The following is a 26,205-nucleotide window of genomic DNA, read 5'->3' as shown; positions in this document are numbered from 1 at the left end:
ATATTATGCTATGCTCAAATGCAGCTACCATCTGTTAACATACATTATTGTAGCATCACTGACTATATTCCTTATGCCGTACCTTTCATTTCTGTCATTTATTCATTCTGTAACCAGAAGTCTTTATCTCCCACTTCCCTTCACCCATTTTTGCCTGGCCTCCACTCCCTACCCCACTGGTAACTATCACTTTGTTCCTTGTATTTATAGGTCTGATTCTGCTTTTTATTGAATGTTTTTTGCAGATTCCACACAAGTGAAATCAATATGGTATTTGTCTTTTCCAGTCTTATTCCCTAGCATAATACCCTCAAGGTGCATCCATGTTACCACAAATGGCATCTCATCCTTTTTTTATGGCTGATTAATATTCCATTGCATATATACCATATCTTCTTTATCCATTTGTCTATTGATGAACACTTAGATTGCTGCTAGTCTTGGTTATTGTAAATAGTGCTGCAATAAACATAGGAGAACATGTATCTTTTCATATTAGTGTTTTTGTTTTTGTTGGGTATACACCCAATTGTGGAGTTATGGATCATATGGCATTTATTTTTTTTAATTTCTGAAGGAACCTCCATGCTGTTCTTTACAATGGTTGTAGTTTACATTCCCACCAACAGTGTATGAGGATTCCTTTTTCTCCACATCCTCCACATCCTTATTTCTTGTCTTTTGACATCCTCAATCACTCTCCCTTATTTCTTGTCTTTTTATTTTAGCCTTTTTGACAGGTGTAAGGTGCTAACTCATTATAGTTTTGATTTCAATGCACCTTATTAAACTTGCATTTGAGTGTATTCTTCCTGGGGCATTCTGTAATTTACTCATTTTATATATACATTATCAATATTTTTTTTCTATGCCTTCGATTTCTTTACCAAGTTTATACTTTTTACTCCACTTTTCTTTCAGTTTTCACTTCTTGGTTTTTGAATTTTTGATTTTACATTTTTTAAAAATGTCCTTAAATTCTTCATTGATATGTTTGTATCCAAGTGTGGTCAGTTTTCATCTGAAAAAAAATATTCCCCCCTGGGGTGGAGTTCAATTTTCCTCAGATGGTACATAACAAATCTCTTCTTTTTTGGTAACAACTATATATACTTTTATTAATCTTCCCTTTTCATCTTTTTGTAGTATTGGGATATTTTACAAGATTCCTAGTTTAATAGGAAATTAGCAAATACTCTGAGGGCTAGGTATTTTAGGATACTTTTTCTTTTCGTCTCGCTGAGTGGCGGGGAGAGGGAGGTGTGGGCCTTATAAGACGGTGATTTTGTGTTCACCTTGTCTTGCAGGAACCTAAAACTTCCCAGTGTGCTTCTTTTCTTCTTTAACACCTAAATACCAAAGGGAGTTTTTCTTTTTACCTTTTTTGTCTTAACCCTGAAGATACACACCCATTTAGATGATGACTTTTGTAAGTCACTCCATTTTAAAAGACTTCCCTATAGGTTATGCTCTGCTCTATTCCACATACACACCCACAATTTTGAACTTAAGGTAGAATGGCTGTGCCGGTTAATCTTAGGTACACTTGGTAGCTTCCATCTTGTATGTTTTCTGCAAAACTGCTTGGTTGGCTTTTGCTTACTACAAAGCCTTGCTGAGGACTGGAAAAAGACAGAATGTGAGAGATAATATACTGAGAATTGGTGGGTTTTCTCCCCTTACTTAGAATTATGCTCAAAATTTGGCTTTCTCTGCCTTCAACTTATGCCTTGAACATGGTTTCTGTATAGATTTCTTTTACTCTTCTTATAGCTCTGTACTGCTTTTGGAGGAAATGTTGGGAGACAGGTAGTTAAGTGGTAACCACTGTCTTCCGCTACTCAGAGAAGTGAGATCTAAAAGCTAAAGTAAGGAACTAACAAATTCTAGTATATGTGCTGCCGAAGCGAGCACAGGAACTAACAAATTCTATAAAGCAGTTTATGTGGGGGCTCAGTCATTTAACTGTCTCACTCATGATTTCAGCTCAGGTAATGATTTCAGGGTCCTGAGATCAAGACCTGTGTCTGGCTCCACGTTCAACAGGGAGTCTTCGTGACATTCTCACTCTCCCTCGGTCCCTCCTCCCAATAGTGCTTACTTGCATGCACTCTCTAAAATTTTTAAAATAATTCTATACACTGGGGCGCCTGGGTGGCTCAGTGTGTTAAGCCTCTGCCCTCGACTCAGGTCATGATCTGAGAGTCCTGGGATCAAACCCAACATCAGGCTCTCTGCTCAGCAGGGAGCCTGCTTCCCCCTCTCTCTGCCTGCCTCTCTGCCTACTTGCGATCTTTCTGTCAAACAAATAAAATCTTTTTTAAAAAAATTCTATAAAGCGGGGCACCTGGGTGGCTCAGTGGTCAAACAAATAAAATCTTTTTAAAAAAATTCTATAAAGCGGGCACCTGGGTGGCTCAGTGGGTTAAGCCTCTGCCTTCGGCTCAGGTTATAATCTCAGGGTCCTGGGACTGAGCCCCGCATCGGACTCGCTGCTCAGCAGGGAGCTTACTCTCTCTCTCTACCTCTCTCTCTACCTGCCTCTCTGCCTACTTGTGATCTCTCTCTCTGTGTCAAATAAATAAATAAAATCTTTTTAAAAAATTCTATAAAGTGGGGCACCTGGGTGGCTCAGTGGGTTAAGCCGCTGCCTTCGGCTCAGGTCATGATCTCAGGGTCCTGGGATCGAGTTCCGCATCGGGCTCTCTGCTCAGCAGGGAGCCTGCTTCCCTCTCTCTCTCTCTCTGCCTGCCTCTCCATCTACTTGTGACTTCTCTCTGTCAAATAAATAAATAAAAAATCTTTAAAAAAAAAAATTCTATAAAGCAATACAGGTTAAAAGGTCAGTAATATTGTCATGAGGAAAGTCTTTCTAATAAGCATAAACACTAACCAGAACTTTTAAGAGGAAAACAATGCTATAGATAAAAACCAAAAAACCTATTGCAAAATTTATTTTAGCTGATGAGAGAAAATGATTTATTTATGGCATCCTATAAGCAAAAGGGTTCATTTATTAATAAAAACCTTTTAAGGGGAAAAAAAAATAATCCCATGTACTTGGTGAATTAATCAGTTTAGAGTCTGACTTTTGATTTCGCCTCATGTCATGTCTCAGGATACTGGGATAGAGACCTGTGTTGGGCTCAGCACTCAGCAGGTAGTCTACTTAGGGTTCTCTCTCTTTCCTTCAAGATCTGCCCCTACCACACTGTGCGCTTTCTCTATAATAATCTTTGCCAAGTAAATAAATTCATAATCCAACTGGAAAAATGGGCAGGACATATGAATATTAAGAAAAACAAATCCCCTGTAAGCCATATGAAAATATGCACAAGTAAATTAAAAATAGGAAATTTCCTTCTAACATGTCAGATTAAGATGACTAATGTATCGGGTGATCATAAAGATGCTCAATAACAGGCATTCCCAATCACTAGTGGAGTTATTAAAATTTGTACACATACATACATATTAAAACCATTTGAAAGAACTTCATGCACTGACATTAAGTTCTTTCATGAATTCTAAATAATTTCAGCTACAAAATACTGAGGTACCAAAGATTTACACTCATACAAAATATCAATACATTTTACTTGTCAAAAGATATAGTATCAGGGTGTTTGGCTGGCTTAGTTAGTACAGCATGCGACCACTGATCTCAGGGTTATGAGTTCAAGACCCACATTTGACATGGGGCCTACTTAAAAAAAAAAAAAAAAAGTAATAATGGTGGAAAAAAATCACATGGCATTTTGACAATAAAATCCTTCAAGAACTCTCAAAAATAAAAATCTTAAAGCAATTTTGAATAATTTTCTCCTACAACTTATAAAGCATTTTTTAGTGATTAATTTCAACTTAAATAATAACTTAACACTGAACACTTAAAAATGGTTAAGACAGTAAGTAAATTTTCTGTTGTGTATTTTAGCACAATAAAATTAAACAACAACAACAACAAAAAAACAATGTATATGAGAACACTGCAGTAAAAAGCACTAATTCTTTCCTGATAAAGCAGAAAAAATACAAAATACATCAACGGACAAATAAATGAGAAAACTAGTACTGCCTGTGGCAGTTTTCTCGCCATGTCCCTCAATATATTTACTTAAAAGACAGAGGCCTGAGGCCTGAGGCCTGAGACAGAGGTTCTGAGGCCTCATTTAGATATACTATGTATACCAACACTTAAAGAAAATAAACATAATACACAGTCTACTACTTGAACAAACTTCAGTTTAACTAACATTCACTGAATATTTCATATGCAGGCAGCACTGTGCAATACAATGGAAGAGCAAAATGAGTAAGACAATTTCTACCTTGTAGGAGCTAAAAATTATTTTTTTTTATATGAAATTTAGGACACTGAAGTGCATGATAATGTCGATGACCCAATTTGGAGAAGAGCAAACAAACTATGTGAAGATGCGAAGTTTTGAGCCCTGACATTAAAATGCATCATTAAGAATGTAACCTCTTTTCTTAATAACTTAAAATCAAATCAGATGACATGATCATCTACATGAGATGCTAGCAGAACGACAAGTTCATTCAATATAAGCTATTTTTATAGTAAGGTCATCTTAGAAGAAAGTAAAACAAAGTTGTGTTCTTGATTTTTTTAATGCTAAAAAAAAGAATAAACTGAGGTTTTCTAATGTTATATCGCCTCTCTAGATTTCTCAGTAACAAGAATTATTCCTTAATTATACTTTTAAAGAAAAATATTAACATCTAAACCATTTCTTACTTGGATATAACTATATGTCTCTTTCTCTCTTACCCTCAAGTTTAGCAGAATGTGGATGTTCAAAGATTATTAACTAAATTGCAGAGGAAAAGAAAAAAATACTTGAAAAGTCAGGGTTCCTCTAATAAGGCCTTCATTTAAAATTACTGGTAGAAGTAGTAAAAGAAATCACCAAAATTTGGAATATGGTATACAGAATAGTATCACTTTCTAAATTGTCTCAAAGATCAGAAGAAATTTTAAGTAGATAGAAACAACAAATTAGGAGTATAAGTCTGATATTATTCAGTATTTTTAAAGTCACAGTAATGGCACCCCCTTGAGTGTTTAAAATCCTACTACATTTAAAGTTGAAACTGCAGCATATCAAAAAAATTCACAGCATTCTTTAAAGTTCTTACCACAATCATTTCTGAAGGCTCTAATACAAGACAATCACATCCTCTTTTTCCTCCAAACTGCTTACCAAAACTATAAAAACAAAAGAACAATTTCTTTAGCAAAGATATAGATAAAATATATCAATATAGGAAAAATAAAAAAGAACCCCCCCCAAAACCCTAAGCATTAACCAAGAAATTACAATCCTATCACCTATGCAAGATTTTCTTAAGCCAAAATCTTTCCTCATATTTTCCCTTATATAACTAATCTCAACATAGTTTTTTGTGAAAAAATCTTTTAAAATAATTGCCTTTAACTCATCTCTAAAACTTTTATAGTATAGGTTATTTGCCTAGTCTCAAATCTTCAATTTGGTATGTTGAATTAACTTAAAAACACCTAATAAAAAATGAAGCCACGACTATGGAATATTTTATGAAAATAAATTATTATAATATTTTGGGAGCAGTAATCAACCAAAGATAAAAAGAACTTAAACAATAAATCCACATTTAAATATATAAGCAAATGTATTAAGATACACATGTGATTTATTTTTCAGAAATACTGCTGGGGAATCCCTAGCTAGCTCTTCCAAAAAAACTACAACTGGCTTAGTTCTAAAAGAAAATATACTTCTATATTCTTCCAATGGGAGAAAGACTTCTCAGCAATCAAAAAAGGAAGCATTCCTATAAGAAAACGTAACATTTTCATTTAAAAGAGAAACAATGTTTTAAAAGGATGGGAGGATAGGATAAAATACTTGCTAATTATTTAAGAGACAAAATGTTAACATACCCAATATGGAGACCACACTTAAATTGTAAAAGCAATCTAAAATATTACATTAACGAAAATTAATTACCATGGCCAATTATAAAATTTCTAAAATATTATTATAAACTAACCAAATTAAAAAGAAACTCCACTAATCAAGCAAAACATAAAATACCAAAAAGTAAACATAAGAAATATAGGTCATTTATAAAACACTATAAAATTTTATAGATAGACTGAAGAGTGACTGAATGAAATAAGAGACCTATCATGTACTTTTATGAAAAGGTTCAATATTCTAGAAATGTCAATTCTTCACAAAGTATAATGTTATACACAAATATTAGTTCATAACAAAAATCGTAAGGTGCCTCCTTAGTGTAGTAGGCAGCATGTCAGTCTTGTAACAAAATTTCAATGTCTAAATGTAATAAAATTACTTCTGAACATTAAAAAAAAAAATCACTTTTGTTATTTCTTAAGCAGTATAACTATTTTTTCCCCAAACGCTAATGGTATCTAATGCATAAAAAAAGAGTAAATTTGTGGAAGTTTCTTTCATTGAGGATAGAGTAACAGGACCATATTTATTCTACCTAAAAAAACAAGAAAATCAGACAAAATATATAAAACAACAGTTTCAAGACACTGGACAACAGCAAGGACAGGACTGTGATTCCTAAGAGAGAAAATAAAGAAATTAAGATGATACCTACAGTATCCTATTTTACAAACAACAGGAACTCTCTAGGCCACTTAGGTACATGCCCTAGATCAGAATTAGCAAATTGCTTTCTCTGTGTCTAGTATACTCAAAGCTTTATCATGAACAGGCTTTAGATTTTTTCAAATTTTTTTCTTACTTTACTAAAAGTATATGGTTTTTGTCCATTATTATTATACTAATTATTATATATTATATATATTATACATATTATACATTATTATACTAATACAGTATACTGTATTAGTTGATTTATGAATGCTAATAAACCTTCTTGCATTCTCGAGATAACCCCAACTTACTAGTTTCTAATACTTTATTAATATATAACTGGATTTGGTTTGCTGTTATCTTGTTAATGACTGCTACATGTATATTCATGAAAGATAACAAAGTGTAGTTTGCTTTTCTTGTGTTGTTTTTGTCTGTGTTAGTGTTAGGTTAATAATGGACTCATAAAATGGGTTTTAAGTGCTCCCTCTTTCCCCAGTTTCCAAAAGAGTTTGCACAGGATAAATAGCAATGCTTCCCTAAATAACTGAAAACATTTAGCAGTAAAGCCATCTGGGCCTAGGCTTTTCTTTGTGGGAGTAAACGTAATTAATCAATTTTACTTTTTTATAAATATATTCAAAGTTTCTTTTTCAGTCTCTATATGGTAATGTATGTATTTATACCTTTTTGGCATAAAGTGGCTTATAAAATTTTTAAATACTTTTAACTTCTGTAGGATATTAATATCTCTTCTTTTCATACCTTATTTTGGTATTATGTATTTTCTCTTTTTTAAATGATCAGTCTATTCCAAAGTTTATCAGTTTTGTTGACCTTTTCAAAGAACAAACTTTTCATCTCACTGATTACTTTCTGTTGTTTTCTGGTTTTTCTTTCATTGATTTCCACTCAAAGTTTATCTCTGTTTCAAATTTACTTTGCTATTCTTATTAAGATGAAAACTTAAAATGATTGAATTGAGACCATTCTTCTTTTCTAATGAAGTTACTATAAATTTAGTTGTAAATTTCCCTCTAAATTCCCCCTTCACAGGAATCTCCATATGTGTTATATACTCATTTTCATTCATTTCAAAAAAGTTTTTTAAAGATTTTATTTATTTGACAGACAGAGGTCATAAGTAGGTAGAGAAGCAGACAGAGAGAGAGAGGAGAAAGGAGGCTCCCCGCTGAACATAGAGCCCGCTGTGGGGCTCAATCCCAGGACCCTGGGATCATGAACTGAGCCAAAGGCAGAGGATTTAACCCACTGAGCCACCCAGGCACCCCTCAAAATATTTTCTAATTTCTGCTATCAACTCTTCCCTGACCTATGGGTCATTTACAAATGTTTTGCTTAAATTCTCACACTTTCCCCTGGAATTCATTTACAATTTAATTCCCATACTCTGAGGATAAAACCTGAGTAATTTCAACCTTCTCAAATTTACTGAGACATTTTATAGTCTAGAGTATGCTCTATCCTGGAGAATGATCTATATGCCTGGAAAAAAAAAAAAGTATCAAAGTGGTAATAGTACTTCTCAAACTATTTATCTTCACTAATTTTTCAATCTAGTGGTTTCCATGGTTGATAGTTTTGAAATCTCCAGCTGTAAGAGTTCAATTTCTACTGATCTCTTCATTTGTCAGTTTTTACTTCTAGTATTTTAGGGCTCTATCATAGCTAAAAACTGTTTTATGTTCCTAATAGAGTCATCCTTTTACAACTATGAAAATTTGCCCTTAGTCTCCAGTAACATTTTGGGTTTTATAGTCGATTTTTTTTTAAAGATTTTATTTATTTATTTGACAGACAGAGATAACATGTAGGCAGAGAGAGAGGCAGAGAGAGAGAGAGGGAAGCAGGCTCCCTGCCGAGCAAAGAGCTTGATGTGGGGCTCGATCCCAGAACCCTGGGATCATGACCTGAGCCGAAGGCAAAGGCTTTAACCCATTGAGCCACCCAGGTGCCCTTTATAGTCGATTTTGACTGATGTTGATATGACCACTCCAGTTGTCTTATGAATACAATATGCCTACTATATCCATTTCCATCCCTTTACTTTAAATGTATTTGTGCTTTGAACCTCAAGTACTGCCTAAAGATAACATATAATTCTATCTGGGATTATCACAGAATCTGATAACATGCCTTTTGACTAGAGTGCCTAGACCATAATATGTAATGAAATTACTGACATGGTTTGATTTTCCTACCTACTTTGTAAATGCCCCATCTTTTTTGTCCCTCTACTCCTACATTACTACCATTATCTCTCATGAGTAGTTTTAGTCTACCATTTTAATTTCTGTGACGATTTTTAAATGCCCTTTAAATGCTATTAAACTCTTACTAGTTCATCTAAGGATTACAATATGCATATAATATGCAACAATACATGGCAAGACTGTCCACTGTCATCACTTCCAACCAAAAATGTACTAGAGATTACAGCCAATGCAATAACACAAGAAAAAAAAAATTAAAGGCACAGAGAATGGGTACCAAGAAATAAAATGTCTTTACCAGAGATGACCCATCTTGTATGTGGCAAACTGTAAGGACCTGTAAACTTTCCTAGAAAACTTAAGAGTGTACCATGTTCACAGGACATAACATCACTATGTAAAAACCAACTGTGTTTCTATATACTAACAATGAAAAAAATAAACATAAAATTAAGCAAGCAATGCTATCCAAAATAGGATCAAAAAGAAAAATATTTGGGACTAGTTGAACAAAAACGGAGAGTTCAACATTCAAAAATTAATGCAATCCATCATATCAAAGGCTAAAAAAAAAAAAATCACACAATCATACCAACAGATGCAGAAAACACATCTGACAAAAACCAAAACTCATTCATTATTACAAACTCAGTATACCAGGAGTATAGGGTAACATCCTTAACCTGATTATGAGTATTTACAAAAAACCAATAGCTAGTATCTACTAAGATGAGCAACTAAGCAAGGATGTCTCCTTCTCAACCACTGCTTTCCAAAATCATACTGGAGGACCTAACTAATACAGTTGGAAAAGGAAACAAAAGGTCTAAGATTGGTAAGGAAAAGATAAAACTATCCTGTTCACAGATGAAATGATTAAGTACAAAATGGGGGGGGGCGCAAAAATACTTCTGGTATAAGTTATTATAGCAAGGTTGCAGGGTACAAGTTTCATAAAAGTCAATTACTTTCCTATATACTATCGAACAAGCAGAATTATAAAAACAAACAATGTCATACCCATTAGCATCCAGATAAATCAGAAACTATATGGTAAAAATCTATCAGAATAATGTACAAGATCAGTACGGTGAAAACTACAAAACTCTGATCAACGATATTTAAGAGCTAAACAAATGAAGAAAGATTCCATATTCATGAATAGGAAGACTCGTTGTTGCCAAGATGTCATTTCTCCCCAAACTGAATTATAGATTCAATGCAATTCCGTTCAAAATCTCTGAAAGTTTTTTTCTTTAAAAATTGTTAAAGTTTATTTATTTCTTGAAGAGAGATTAAGAGAGAACACAAGTAGGCAGAGTGGCAGGCAGAGGAAGACGGCATAGCAGGCTGCCCACCAAGCCGGAAGCTTGATGCAGGCCTCGATCCCAGGACCCTGGGATCATGACCTGAGCAAAAGGCAGACACTTATCTGATTGGGCCACCCAGGAACCCCAAGTTATATGCAGACATTGAAAAACCAATTCTAGGGGTGCCTGGGTGGCTCAGTGGGTTAGGCTTCTGCCTTTGGCTCAGGTCATGATCTCAGGGTCCTGGGATCGAGCCCCACATCTGGCTCTCTGCTCAGCAAGGAGCCTGATTTCCCCTCTCTCTCTCTGACTGCCTCTCTGCCTACTTGTGATCTCTGTCTCTTTCTCTCTCTCTCTCTGCCAAATAAATAAATAAAATCTTAAAAAAAAAAAAAACAATTCTAAAGTTTACATGAATAGGCAGAAGACTCAGAATAGCTAACACAACACAGAAGAAGAACTAAGTCAGAAGACTGACACTAGGGCATGTGGGTAGCTCAGGTGTCTGCCTTTGCCTCAGGTCGTCATGTCACGGTTCTGGGATGGCGCCCCATATTGGTTCCCTACTCAACGGGGAGTTTGCTTTTCCCTCTATCTCTGTCCCTCCCTCCACTTGTGCTCTTTTTTCCTCTCCTGCTCACTCTCTCTCAAATAAATCAATCTTAGGAAGAAGAAGAAGAAGACGACGACAATGATGACGAAGACGACAAAGGCGAAGAAGAAGAAGACACTAGCTGAATTTAAAAATGTATCATACAGGTTCAGGGAACAGGACACTATGGTATTGGTTAATGAATAAACAAAGGTATCAATAAAAGAAAACACAGATCCCAGAATCAGAGTCCCATTGATATGCTCAACTGATTTTGACAAAGAAGCAAAAGCTACACAATGAAGCAAAGACAGTCTCTTCCACAAATAGTGCTGGAATAACGGACATCTATCTTACACCATCTCATCAAGAAAATTAACTCAAAATGGATCCTAGATCTAAATGTAAAACATAAAGCCATACAACTCCTAGAAAACACAGGAAAAATATAAATGATTTTAGGACTGGCAGTGACCTTTTAGCTCCAAAATCAAAAGCATGATACATAAAAGAAATAAGCTGAACTTCATTACCACTGAAAGCTATTAATAGAAAAGACAAAGTCAAGAGAATGAGAAGACAAGCCACAGACCAAGAAAAATATTTCCAAAATGTCCGTCTGAAAAAGGCTTGTTATCCAAAGTACAAAGACACAAGAACTCTTAAACTCAACAAGAAGGGAAGCCTGGGTGGCTCGTGGGTTAAAGCCTCTGCCTTCGGCTCAGGTCATGATCTGCTCAGTGGGGAACCCGCTTCCCTTCCTCTTTCTCTGCCTACTTGTGATCTCTATCTGTCAAATAAATAAATAAAATCTTAAAAAAAAAAAAAAAAAAAAACCTCAACAGGAAAATTATTTAAAAATGGGCCAAAGATGGGGCACCTGGGTGGCTCAGTGGGTTAAAGCCTATGCCTTCGGCTCAGGTCATGATTCCAGGGTCCTGGGATTGAGCCCTGCATTGGGCTCTCTGCTCGGCAGGGAGCCTGCTTCCCCCTCTCTCTCTGCCTGCCTCTCTGCCTACTTGTGACCACCAAACAACCACATGAAAAGCTCCACATCAGAAATCATCACGGAAATGCAAATTGAAATAACAATGAGATACATTACACCCTGTAGGAATGGCTAACTTCTAGTACACAGACAACACTGAATATTTGGTATGGTCATGGAGCAACAGGAACTCTCATTCATTGGTCTAGGAACATAAAATGGCACACTTTAGTAGAGTTTGGAAATTTCTTACAAAACTAGAAATACTCTTACCATACAACCTAGTAATCATATTCCTCCTCCCAAAGGAGTTGAAAACTTATGTACACACTAAAACATGCACATGGATGTCTCAATCAGCTGTTTAAGAGTCAACTGTAAATTCTTATAATTTGAAAGTATGACAACACAAATGAAAAGAGAAAAGCTCTAACAATTTAACAGAGAAGATATAGCCTAATAAGCACATGGAAGGATCTGCAAAGGCACCACTCACTAATGAAACGCAAAATAAAATAGCACTGAAATGCTGTTAAGTACACACTGAAACAGTAGTAATCGAAGACTGTCAACAGCAAGTGATGGAGAAGATACAGAGAAATTTGATTCATTAAATGTTGCTGGCCACAACAGCAAGTGATGGAGAAGATACAGAGAAACTTGATTCATTAAATGTTGTTAAGACTTGAAAGTAAATCTTGATAACACTGTTATTTGTAAAAACTCCCAAGCTAGAATAAAAAATTTCTTATTTCTCAAAATTTTCAACTTCTGTTAAATGGATGGACAAAATGTGGAATCTTTCTAGAATGAAGTACAATTTAATAATTTTTTTACAATGAGTGTGCTACAACACAAAAGAGCATGAGGCAACTTTTTCAGGCAATGGAAGTCATCTGTAACTGTGATGCACCAATGTATACATTTACTATAAATTATTCAACTGTGAACTTAAAATGGATGAATTTTATGGTATGCAAATTTTACTTCAAATAAATCTATTTTAAGAAAACTGTCTAAGAAACGAACAAAATCTTTAAAAACTTGGAATAGAGGAAGATTCGCTGGCACACATAAGTACTACAAATAAAAGGAAAAAAAAATCATCCTTGGGACTTTGTAACAATTAAAGAAGTCACCAGTGAAAAATGAAAAGGCAAGAAATCAGTCCAGGAAAAGTATTTGCAACAGATTTATTTTGTAATGAATTTTTATGCATGATATACAAATAATTCCTATACCTCAAAAAAGACACAACCTCTTAAGAACTGAACAAATTAGGGGCACCTGGGTGGCTCAGTGGGTTAAAGCCTCTGCCTTCAGCTCAGGTCATGATCTCAGGGTCCTGGGATTGAGCCCCGCATAGGGCTCTCTGCTCGGCAGGGGGCCTGCTTCCTCCTGTCTCTCTGCCTGCTTCTCTGCCTACTTGTGATCTCTCTGTCTCTGTCAAATAAATAAATAAAATCTTTAAAAAAAAAAAAAAAGAACTGAACCAATTTTTCACAAAAGAAGATTCGTGAATGATTAATTCACAAAAAAAGCTGATAGCATTAGTTATCACAGAAATGCAAATTAACACCACAATGAGATCCATTTCATACACACAAGAATAGCTAAAATTAAAGACTAACCATCTCAAGCACTAAGGAGGATACAGAGCAATGTGAATTCTATAAACTGGTGGTGGCAATATAAATGGTACAAAACTTGACATAACATCTGGCAGTTCTTTTTATAAGTTAAATATGACTACCACATGGTTCAGTCACTGAACTGAAGCTCTTCACTGAAGGAAAAACACCAGTCTATGCAGAGACTTGTACAGAAATGATCAGGAGCCTGAGTGGTTCAGTCGTTAAGCATCTGCCTTCAGCTCAGGTCATGATCCCAGGGTCCTGAGCCTGAGTCCTGCATTGGGCTCCCTACTCAGCAGAAGGCCTGCTTCTCCTTCTCCCACTCATCCTGCTTGTGTTCCCTCTCTCGCTGTGTCTCTGCCAAAAAATATATAAAATCTTACAAAAAAAAAAAATCATTGGGTCTTTGTTATCACAAAAAATTGGAAACAACCTTAATTTCTTTCAATAGTAAATTATATAAACAGACTGTGACATATGCATACAATGGGATACTAATGACCAATTTTACAAAATAAATTTTATAAATAAATTTTGCATCTGCAAAAGATTTACACCTATTAGTATGTTTGGTGAAAAAGTGCATGTTCTACTTTCTCATCCCCAATTCCCCTTCTAGACAGAACAATAAAGCCTGTCCGCTCTCTGTACATCTCTTCAATACTGTACTGTGGTTTCTTCCCAGGGCAGTAAGGCAGGAAAGACAGGGTAAGGCGGGGGGGGGGGGGGGGGGGGGGGAGCGCATTTAAATTAGGGAAAAAAAAACCCAACAGTCAGTTCACAAATCAGTAGACAACAGACAGAAAATTCTACAGATTCTCTAAGATGGCTATTAGAACAAACAAGTGAATTTAGTAATGTTCCAAGATATAAAATCAACACATGCAACACCTCAACACTGAAAACTACAGAAGAGCTCTGAGAGAAAATTACACAACATTGTTGACCTAAACAAATAGACTGATGCACCTTGTTCATGTTCTAAAAGAGACAACTGTTAAGATGTCAATACCACCGAAAATGGTCTACAGATTCAATTCATTTCCAATCAAAATCCCAGGCTTTGCTTTTTTTAAAAATTAATAAATTGATTCTAAAATTCACCTGAAACTGTAAAGAATCTATAATAATCCAATTTGACAAAGCTGTGAGGACTCAGACATTTTGTAATATATTATAAAGCTAGAGTCATCAGGATAATGTAGCAATGGAACAACACAGAAAAAATAAATCAATGAAAAAAACAGATCAATGAAACAAATTAAACAGTTGGGAAATAGACCACATAGTCAATAAAATTTCAACAATGATACAAAGGTAATTCAGAGAAAGGATAGTTTTGTCAACAAATGGTGGTAGAACAATTGAATATGTACAGGTAAAATGATGAAATTAGATCCACATACCATGCTATGAAAAAAAAGTAACTACAAGAGATCACAAATCTAAATATATCATAATAAAATCTGCAACAATACAGGTTCCAGAAGAAATTACAGAAAACTAATTGAGACAATGGGTTAATCAAAGATTTCCTACAAACAACAAAGGCAAAGTCCATTAAAGAAAAACTTGATAAACTGGACTTCATTAAGTTCTGCTCTCTGAAAAGCAATTAATAGATGGAAAACAATCCACAGACCAGAAGAAAATATTTGTCAGGCACCCATCTGTTGAAGGAACTATGTAAAGCATAAAGCATCTGGAACTACAAAATAAATCATACAACTCTACCTACCCCACCCAAATGGGCAAATGATTCAAAGAGACCCTTTGTAGACAATACGTAATTGACAAATAACTACATAAAAAGACGCTCACCATCACTAGTCTTTAGGGAAATGCAAATTTTTTTAATGTTTTTTGTTAACATATAATGTATTATTTGCCCCAGGGGTACAGGTCTGTGAATCGTCAGGCATACATACTTCACAGCACTCACCACAGCACATACCCTCCCCAATGTCCATAACCCAACCACCCTCTCCATTCCACCTTCTACCATCCCCCGCGACCCTCGGTTTGTTTTGTGAGATTAAGAATCTATTATGGTTTGTCTCCCTCCCGATCCCATCTTGTTTCATTTTTGGAAATGCAAATTTAAACTACTATCAGCTATGATCCCATACCCATGAGGATATGTAAATTTAAAAGATTGACTTTGGGGCTCCTGGGTGTCTGGGTCAATTTGATTAAGCATCAGACTCTTGATTTCGGCTTAGGTCATGATCCCACAGTCGACAGGATGGACCCCTGAAGCCTGCTCCTCCCCACCCCCATCTCATCCTTGTGCGCTCTCTCTCTTTAAAAAATAAGATTGACCTTACCAAGTGTTTGTGAGGAGGTATTGTGGAACAACTAGTATTCTCTTACACTGTCGGTGGGAATGTAAAATGACAACTGTGGAAAAGAGTGTAACACTTTCTTAAAAGGCTAAATATCCCTCTCTATCACGCAACATAACTCTTCCAAAATAAATATACATACATACTTCTATACCCAAAATAAATGAAGTATGTGTCTACATGAAGACTTATAATCCATTCTCTTCCCATGTATATACTAAAAAGATAAACCATATGTCCATATAAAGACTTATAAACAAATGCTGATAGTGTCACAAGTCAAAATAATCAAAAACAGGAAATTACCCAAATGTCCATGAATAGTTGAACTGCCAAGAGTAGTATATCCATACAAAAGAATATTGCAATAAAAAGCAATGAAATAAATGATAGATGAATGGATCAAGATAATGTGGTACAGAAGGAAATCCTGTCATTCCATGGATGAACTCTGAGGTCATTATGTTGAATGAAGTACACCATAAACAGAAAGACAAAAACTGTTCATTATCACATGTAGAGACAACTTTTTATTTTAAATCTGATTTCATAGAAACAGACTAAAATGGTGGTTGCCAGGTACTCAAGGGAGAGGGAATTACAGTGATGAAGGTCAAAGGAAAACAATTTTCAGAAGCACAAGAATAAGCTCTGGTGATCTAATGTACTGCATGGTGACTTAAAAAAGAAAAAAAGGAATGAAATATTGATACATATTAAAACACGGATAAACCCCAAAGTAATTTTAATGTGAGAAGCCAGCCAAGAAAAAAAATATGTATGTTTCACCTTATATAAAATTCTAGAAAATGTAATCTACAGTGACACACAGAAACACACACATCAAATCCCTGTGGATCATAGGAGGGAATAGGAAGGTGGAAATACTAAGTTTACAATGGGGCACAAGTACTTTTGGGGGGTGATGGATATGCTCATTATCTTCACTAGAGTGGTAGTTTTACAAGTGTATACATACACCAAAATTTACCGAACTTTATATTTTAAATAAACGCAGGAGCACCTGGGTGGCTCAATGGGTTAAGCTTCTGCCTTCGGTTCAGGTCATGATCTCAGGGTCCTGGGATGGAGCCCCACATCGGGCTCTCTGCTCAGCGGGGAGCCTGCTTACCCCTCTCTCTCTTTCTGTCTACTTATGATCTCTGTCTGTCAAATAAATAAATAAAATCTTTTAAATAAATAAATAAGTGCGATTCAGTCTACATCAATTACATCTTAATAAAGTTGTTTAAAAGACAATTAGGGTGGCTGGTTCATCCAGTTGGTTAGAGCATGGCGCTAATAAGAAACAACTAAGAAAATGAAAATGCAAGCCAAAAATGACAGAAAATGTATGCAAAACCTATCTCCTTGTATCATGAATGTATTAAAGATTCCTATTTTTAAAAATTTAAGACAAAACAACTCCACTTTAAAGCTCTCAAAAAAACTTTATTCAGTTACTTCACAAAAGAATATAGAGGAAGCAGCAACCAATAAACACAAGAAAAAGTGCTAAATATCATTAAGCAGGAAAATTAAAATGCAAACTACTTCACAGTGACTAGAACAGCTAAACTAAAATACTGACAATCATGTGTTGGTGACTGCGTAGGAAGAAAAACAACTCTTAAGACACTGCTGGTGGGAGTTTAAAATGATACAATGCTGTGGAAAGCAATTTAGCAGTTTCTCATTTAACAGTTTCTCTGTTAAACTTCAAGACACATTATAAAGCTACTGTAATTACAACAGTGTGATATTCAAGCAGTGACAAACAAAATCTACTGTAACAATCAGGAGCCCAGAAACAGGATATCCACTTATGTGGATATTTGTTTATAAAAAAAAAAAGATATGGCACTGAACAAGAATGGATAAAGGATATACAGAAATCCATATGGCAAACCACACAAGATTATCGTACTCAAAAATCCAATCTAAGTAGAATATAGACCTAAATGTGAAAAGAAAACAAGGAAAGTTCTAGAAAGTAACAAAGGAAAATATCTTCATGACCACAGGTACAGAAAATTTTTCTTAAGCAAACAAGACAAAAAGAAAAAGACTGATCCCCATTCGAATTAACAACTTTCATTAATCCAAAGGCATTACTAAGAGAATGAACAACACAAGACACAGGGAAAAGGTATTTGCAACAAAAATAACCAAAGATTCTTATTCAGGATTTATAGAGAATTTCTATCTCATTAACAAAAGGACAATGCATTAGAAAAATGGGCAACAGATCTAAAGATGAACTTTAAAAAAAAGTTATTCAAATAAAAATGCACTCACTCATCAGCAATCTGTAATATACAAATTAAAATTATATGAGGTATAGACACTCAACAGTAACTGCAATTCAGCGGTCAAAATAAGTAAAAACCACGACAATACTAAATGTTGTTAAGGATATGGAACTACAGAAATTCTCATGCAATGCTAGTGAATGTGTAAAATAGTACATCCACTTTCGAGTATAACTGGCAATCAACAATATATGAATACTGTTCATATGAATACAGACATCCTGTAAGCCAACAACTCTCTGCTACATAAAGGCAAGCCAATGTGTATCTGATGTACGAGAATGTTCACAGCTGCTTTACTTCTAATAGCCCTCAACTATACAAACAATGTAATACTAATAAAGAAAGAAGTAACTGTAATTACATGGATGAATTGCATTAACAGTGGGCCAAAGAAGCTACACACAAAAGAATATTGTATGACTACACTCATATCAAATTCAAAAGTGAACAAAACTACAGTGTTTATGTGTGCATACTGTCAGGCTAAAACTCTACAGATATTAAAGACTAATTACATTTTTTAAAATGATATCTTTGGTGGGAAAGGGGGAAGTAGGAAAGCCAATTTGAGAAGACTGCAGGCTGCCTCCAGGGTGTTGATAATGTTCAACTTTTTGATCTGAGGAATAAGTAGGCAAATGTTTAATCTATAGTAACTCACTGATATGCACATCTGGGTTATCTAAACTTTACCCATACCTTGCAGAACAAAAGAGTTAAAACCAAGGAACAGTGTTCCTTTTTGAGTCAGAAATGTGGGGGAAAAAAGGAATTTCTTTTTCACATATGTATTTAAAAAACCTGAAGAAGACATTAATAAAAGTGGTTAGTCATCTATGTAAGATGGGTTAAATGGTATGGATGACAATATTTCTGAATGGTACAAATTTAAAAAGTACATCCTGAACACCTGGATGGCTCAGTGGGTTAAGCCTCTGCCCTCAGCTCAGGTCATGATCTTAGGGTCCTGAGATCGAGCCCTGCATGGGGCTCTCTGCTCAGCAGGGAGCCACCCCCCACCCCCACCGCCGCCACCCTCTGCCTGCCTTTGCTGCCTACTTGTGATCTCTGTCAGATAAATAAAATCTTTAAAAAATAATAATAATTAGATTCTTAAAAAAAAAAAAAAAGTATGTCTTAGAAAAAGAACAAAGCTACTTACAGTGTTATTTAAATAAAACCTTAACAACCCCAAGACTAGCAGAGTACGTGACACATGCAGGCACTCCACGTTTACTAAATTAATTAATGCCCCAGTACTGGAGATATTCTCTGATTGCAAATTCTGTTACCTTCTTCTTTGCCTAGCTAATACTGCTTATCTGTAGAATCTATTTCTACAACTGCCTAAACAAGTTTTTTTTTTCCATGTGAAACAACAGTGTGGCCTGTTTCAAACAAAGCAGTCATCCCTATCCAAAGTAAATCAGTCTTTTTTATCTCAATGCTACTGTCTTATAAAAAGATGATAATCAATATTTACTTGCTCCATAAATTGTTTGAATGAATAGATGAATACATGCACCATTATATTTTATTTGAAAACCACTATTCAATAAAGTCCTTGCTTTCTTGAGCTACAATTTGATTTTACTGTGGCAATTAAAAAGTGAATTCAATTCCAGAAAAAGACTAAATTCATTTCAGAAGACATATAAATTTCAGATTTGATTTATTATGTATCTACTTAGTTTTTAGTAAATTTAAAAATTTATTTTACTGATTTAAATTACATATAAAAATACAAATGGCCTGCCCTCGTGAAGTTTCTGGGAGTTCCATAATTTGGGACATGACAATATATCCCCTCTAAGTTGAAATATAAGTTGCTGTACCTCATGCCATCTACCACAAAAAAGAGAAGAACAATGCTTGGTTAGTTTATTTTGCATTCTTGAGGTAACATACCCTAAGTGTGCTACTTTGACCCATCTTCAGAATTGTCCTCAAGGCTACCAGCAAATTCAAGATGGAGCGTAAGCCACTGTACCATCTAGGCCTTATGAACCAGCATATCAATGGTACCTTTAGTGTCCATGGCAAATATGGATGCTCTCTACAGCCTCTCCCAAACATTAATTTGAGAATGACAGTGTAGATGTCTACAATTTCTCAAACATAACATCTTCTGCAAATATCTACTATACTTTTGAGAAACAAAAGTGTCTGTCTTGTTACTGGGCCTTCGGAGATTCTGAATGCCTAACTACAGGACATCAGGTGACAATGCCGCCTGAACTTCCGATTATGAACTGCACAGTTAGCCACGCCTGTCGGGCAGGGGCAGTAGCAATCTGTGTAAAAGGCTGAGTTTACCCAGGAGCAGACAGGTAGATCAGACTCCAAAATCAACTCCTACTGCTGTGCCTCTTCTACCTCAATCCATGCCTATGTCCACCTGAGCAGTTCCTTATGACCAGCTGAGAGAAATAAAAGCCTTCAGCCTGTTTCATCAGTGAGTCTGCACAGCATGTAGGTATCACCCAAAAGTGGATGGCCCACAGGTCACTCAAGGATGACCATGAAAGAAGGCAGTAAAGGAAAATCCTCCCAGAGAATACAAATTCTAACAATACATTTAGATGTCCATTTTGTCTGGATTGAGAGATGGCCAGAATTATTGAATGAAACAGATTTATGGGCAGTTCCAAATGGCATGGTTGAATGCTCGAGGATCTGCAAGGAACAGGATTGGAAGACTGCTAATGAGAAGTCTAGGAAAAGGTATGTGGAAGCACTTCTTTCAGAATGGGCACAGACTATGAAGATAACTCTGTCTTATATGAGTGCCTCAAGGGCATGCTTTGTGAAGCAGGCTTTTCATCATCAGGTGAACAAAATGACATGCCCTGTGCAAGTCAAACTTCCTCCAGGGACACCAGTGCTTATTCAATGGGTCCATGAATGAAGAAGCCATGGTGTCAAGAGACACCATGGCTCAACTGCTAATGCTACTGCTGGGAACCTAATCTGCAAGCATCAGAGATCAAAACTAAGACTCTGATATGATACCATTGTTCCACGTGAACAGTCTCCTGGAGGCAGATTTATGATGATTTACAATGGATTCTGGAAATCATTTGCCTTCCATGTCCATGTTTCTACCAGCACCACTATCCACAGGCTCACTATATGCCTGATCTACCATCCTGGCATTCTAGACAGCACTGTCTTTTATCAAGGCACTCATTTCACAGCAGCCTAAGTACAGCAATGGTTTCTGTCTTCCCCAACAGCCAGAATACGTAGGCCTGATATTCAAGGCATGAAAGTAAGAGTGGCTCTTCTCACTGATATTACCTAGTAAATAACTCACAGAATTTTTGCTTGCCATCCAAAAAACTTTGAGCTCTGCTGGTTTTGAGACTTAATACCCAAAGGAAGATTGTTTCTACCAGGAAACACAACTGTTCCAGTGAATTATACACTTGCACCTGGCCACTGAGCCAACGGGGAGGGAGAGAGGTTACTCTAATGGCCTGAGTGATTAATCCCAATCACAAGGGGAAATTGAGTTGCTGCACAAAACGGGGGCCACCAGGACTACATCTGAAGTCCAGGTGATTCACTAAGACTCCTCACTGTACTTCCATGTCTACTATTCAAAGTTAATGGAAAACTGCCACCATCGGACACCTGGGTGGCTCAGTGGGTTAAAGCCTCTGCCCTCGGCTTAGGTCATAATCTCAGAGTCCTGGGATCGAGCCCCACATTGGGCTCTCTGCTCAGCAGGGAACCTGCTTCTCCTCCTCTCTCTCTGCCTGCCTCTCCTCCTCTCTCTCTGCCTGCCTCTCTGCCTACTTGTGATCTCTGTCAAATAAATAAATAAAATCTTTAAAAAAACAAAAAACAAAAAACTGCCACCATCATCACCACAACGAAGGACATTTAAGGACCCTTCAGAAATCAAAGTTTTGTTCACATCATCAGGTAGAGAACGCAGGACAAATGAAAGGCTAGCTTAGGGCAAAAGTACTTGAATGGGTAGTGAAAGACATAAGCCAGAGGAACCAACTACAGTCTTGTTAACAAGGAATACAGGAGCTTTTCATATTTTCCCTTTGTTTATTGTATATATTATGTCTATATCTGGTTAAGTGTTAACCATTTTTTTCTTTCCTCTCTTCCCCATATATATTGTATATATAATTTGTTGGAAGTGAACCTTACAAGGTTATTCAGTTAGCAGAATATTCAGAAGCACTGTGATAAAGTATGTAATTCATATAGCCAGCAATGCCTGTTAGGATTGTACATCTCAGTACTTTGGAGAGGGTAAGAACTTCTTCACATGTATGAAGGACAGCTTTGCCTTGTAAGGTGTAAACAGAATTCTTTTGTTGGATGGAAGCTCAAAAGTGTTTAGAAGCACTGATATGGAAGCTAAGTAGCCAGCGTAGTGGACTGTGACAATTACTGCCTTTCAGCTGCAAATTGATTGTCTTTTTTTTTTTTTTTAAAGATTTATTTGTTTTAGACAGTGTGCAACCAGGCACACTCAAGCAGGAGGAGGGACAGAGTGAGGGAAGGGGAGAGACAGAGTGGGTCCCAAGCCGACTCCCCTCTGAGCTCAGAGCCCTATTCCAGGCTCCATCTTACAGATCCTGAGATCATGACCTGAGCTGAAATCAAGAGTCAGACACTCTAACCAAGTGAGCCACCCAGGTACCCCTATTCACTCTCCGTTTCAAATCTACTTTGTAATAGAGTCTAGACTCAAGTCAATGTTCTCCTTCTGCCTGCTGAAAATGTTAAAGTTCTGCCAGTAGAGGGTGCTAGTAGAAGAACGATGCAAAAGAAAAATTGTCTTTAGGAGAGCGAGTGTGTGTGTATGTGTGTGGGGTGTGTGTGTGTGTGTGTGTATGTGTGTGTGTGTCAAAGGGAGGTCCTATCCCCAGCCTCAGGGCCTAACCATACCTGGAAAGGGGGAAGAGAGGTTCTCTTGTCAGTCCTGGTCAGCAATTCTCTTCCTGTCAGCCTTGACCCTATGTGTACCTGCTCTGGTGCAAGACAACCCAGTGAATTTCTCCACTATCTACTGGGCAACAGCTAACACATTTCCAACAAGACCTAAAATCCAGTTGTGGGGAAAGAGTCCCCCTTTCAGGTTTGTTCTTTCCATGGGTATTCTCCCTTGGCTCCTTTATCCTTCTCAATGCCTCATTTCTTTAAATAATAATTCTTTAAACTGTCCTTGTTCTAATTATTGTGCAGTTTCTGTCTCTTGACTGGTAAGAGGAATAAATAAATTTTTTAAAGGTTTTATTTATTTATTTGACAAAGAGAGATCACAAGCAGGCAGAGAGGGAGGCAGAGAGAGAGGAGGAAGCAGGCTCCCTGCCGAGCAGAGAACCCGATGCAGGGTTCGATCCCAGGACCCTGAGACCATGACCTGAGCCGAAGGCAGCAGCCCACCCCACTGAGCCACTCAGGCGCCCCAGGAATAAATATTAAAAAAAAAAAAAAATTTTTTTTTTAAATTTATTTGGGGAAGAGAAAGAGCAAGCAAGCACAAGAGCGGGGAGGGGTAGAGGGAGAGGCAGACTCCCGGACGGTCAGGGAGTCCCAAGGAGAGCTGAATCCCAGGATCCTGAGATCATGACCTGAGCTGAAGGCAAATGCTTAACCAACTGAGCCACCCAGGCACCCCAATCAGGGGAATAAATATTTTTACATCTAGAGAAACAGGCTATATTTTAATGAACTAGAATACTACTTTCACTCCTTCTCCTGTAATAAGTAGTGTTTGTTTTCTGTTGGTATTACAATGATCATATCCCAATGCCATTATGCTCTAAAAATTAATTTTAACAGAAGACGAAAGTTATTTAATGCTTAGTATATGCTAAGCATTATTTTAAGTTTATTTACAGATAATTTAATTCTAACAGACAGCCTATGACCTAGTACAAATATGTGCCAAATGAAAAATGCAAATCCCCTACCCAGAACTGTTAATTTTTTTTTTTTAATTTTTAAATTTTTACTTTAAGTAATCTCTACACCCAGCAGGGAGCTCTAATTGAAGACCCTGAGATCAAGAGTTGCATGCTCCACTGACTGATCAGCCAAACACCCCCAAAACTGTTCTTCACATAACGATTAAACTTCTATAATCATGTTTACTGTGAAGTTCATGAGGGCTGCATTAACGTGTACCATCACTTTGTTGTTTAAAATCTCATACGTGTCTGTGAATTATTAAAATATTAAGCTTCATTGTCTTGATCGCTATATAATGGTGAATTATTATGGCTGATTAATGGCTACAGAAAGTCTTAACAACAAATTCCTGACCATCAGAGCAGGCAAGAGTGAGGAAATACTTAAAAGAACAATACTAACTTCTAAAACTTAACTGCAGTCTCTATCATTCCAGCTTATTCTCTCTCAGTAGCTAAAACTTATTACAAATTCATTAAGTGAGCTTCAGAAATACAGGGAGAAAGAAACAATGACCCAAAGGCTTAAATAACCAAGAACTACTATGTATTTTATTCGTAAAAACAGGAGACACTATGTATTATTAGTCAAGAAGCACAGACTTCCTAACCAAGCGTCAATCAGAGTCCTGAAGGATTCAAGATAGGACTTTAAAAATGGCATCAAAAATGAGATGACCATACAATCCATCAAGTAGACTATACTCTGATATTTAAATTTAACAGTTTTGCAACTAATAGCTGCAATTAAAAGCCTTACTTTAGAAAAATAGTAATAAAATATATTTTTAAATTTTTAATCAAATTAATTACAATTATTTTATAATTAAAATTATAATAAATAATCAATAAAATAATAAATAAGTAAATCTAAAAATATCTGCTCAACATTATTGGAAATAAGTCAATTAAAAAATTATGTTTTTATGTCACCAAATTTCAATATTAGGCCCCCAAAATTTTAATAATTGCTTAGAGAACAAATTCTTGAAGAACACTGCATGTGACCATTTTTCCAAGCACCCTTCTCTTGTTTTACCTAATAATTGTGCTAGTGATAATTAACAATTACCTGTAACAGTCAGGTACTCTTCTAAGATATGGATATAGATACAGATAAACTAATTTATTCCTCAAAACTACTCATAATTAGGTAATTTGCCCAAGAAATATTAGAACATTTGTCATGAACTCACACAGATTGGCTCTTGACTGCCAATGTTTACAGACGTCTGTTCAGAGCTTTGAGTGGTAGAGTTTGCTAAAACTTCATAGAGACTCTTCAAGTAGGTACTATTATACTCATTTTATAAAGAAAATTAAAATTTGTATAAGGTCCTAACAGTGTTAAATTAGGACTTTAATCTAGTTGCTGTTCTCTAAAATCTATTATTCTAAAAACCATTTTCTTAACTATTAAAATAGATCACCCTCTCTATAATCACTATTAGTAGCAACAAGTTCAAAAACCATTAGATAAATTAAATCAAATCTCATATAAAACTAAAGACCAAATAAAAGATACTATGTATGATGTAAACTTAAAGATCACACCCTCAGAAGCATGAATTGTCAATTGTTTCTTACTATTTTCAATAGTACCAGTAAGCAAGCACATTTATAAAATATATCACCTACTGAGAGAATATATACATCCTACATAAAACAGTTTAACATTAGAGATAGAATAAATAGTTGTAATATTAACTCTGCCTGCACATACTCTAAAGCAGCAAATGTAAATGTACCTGCAAGGAGGCAAGACCATGGAGTCTTTCATAAGCACAGATCCAGAAAGCAGGATATACCAACATCTGGCAACAGTTTCTGAACTGTTAAAATAAGTAAAATTAACAAGTAAATAAATACACATATGCACATGTATAGGACTCAAAATATACATAATTCAATACAAAATACATAACATGAAATGCATTCTAATAATATCATAAATCATTAACATTTAATGGAATTGGGGGAAATACTGACTGTTGCCAAAGGTTTTACACAGACCATGTGCATACGGGAAAAGTGTAATCACTATCCTAAGATACAGACTTCACAAGAATATAGTTATTAAGTCAATTTTATTACACCTTTAGCTTCACAGTCTTCATTTCTGTGTAGTGGATCATAAGATCTGATGAAGATTAAAGCTTAAATATTGTACTACATCTACATACCATAAAACCCTGTTTTAATAA

The 26,205-nt window shown here is 35.9% G+C and overlaps 1 protein-coding gene across 1 annotated transcript in view; it reads right to left on the bottom strand.

The window, feature by feature from the left end:
* Window positions 1–26,205, bottom strand: part of RAPGEF6 (Rap guanine nucleotide exchange factor 6) — a 196,720-nt gene that overhangs the window by 139,207 nt on the left and 31,308 nt on the right. The window contains 2 exon segments of the mRNA XM_032336811.1: window positions 5,164–5,233; window positions 25,750–25,833. Coding sequence (XP_032192702.1) covers window positions 5,164–5,233; window positions 25,750–25,833 — 154 coding nt within the window.

Source organism: Mustela erminea, chromosome 3 (assembly GCF_009829155.1).
Source record: "Mustela erminea isolate mMusErm1 chromosome 3, mMusErm1.Pri, whole genome shotgun sequence".
Lineage (NCBI taxonomy): Eukaryota > Metazoa > Chordata > Mammalia > Carnivora > Mustelidae > Mustela > Mustela erminea.
Note: the sequence above shows the minus strand (reverse complement) of the source record. Positions and strands in the feature narration are given on the sequence as shown.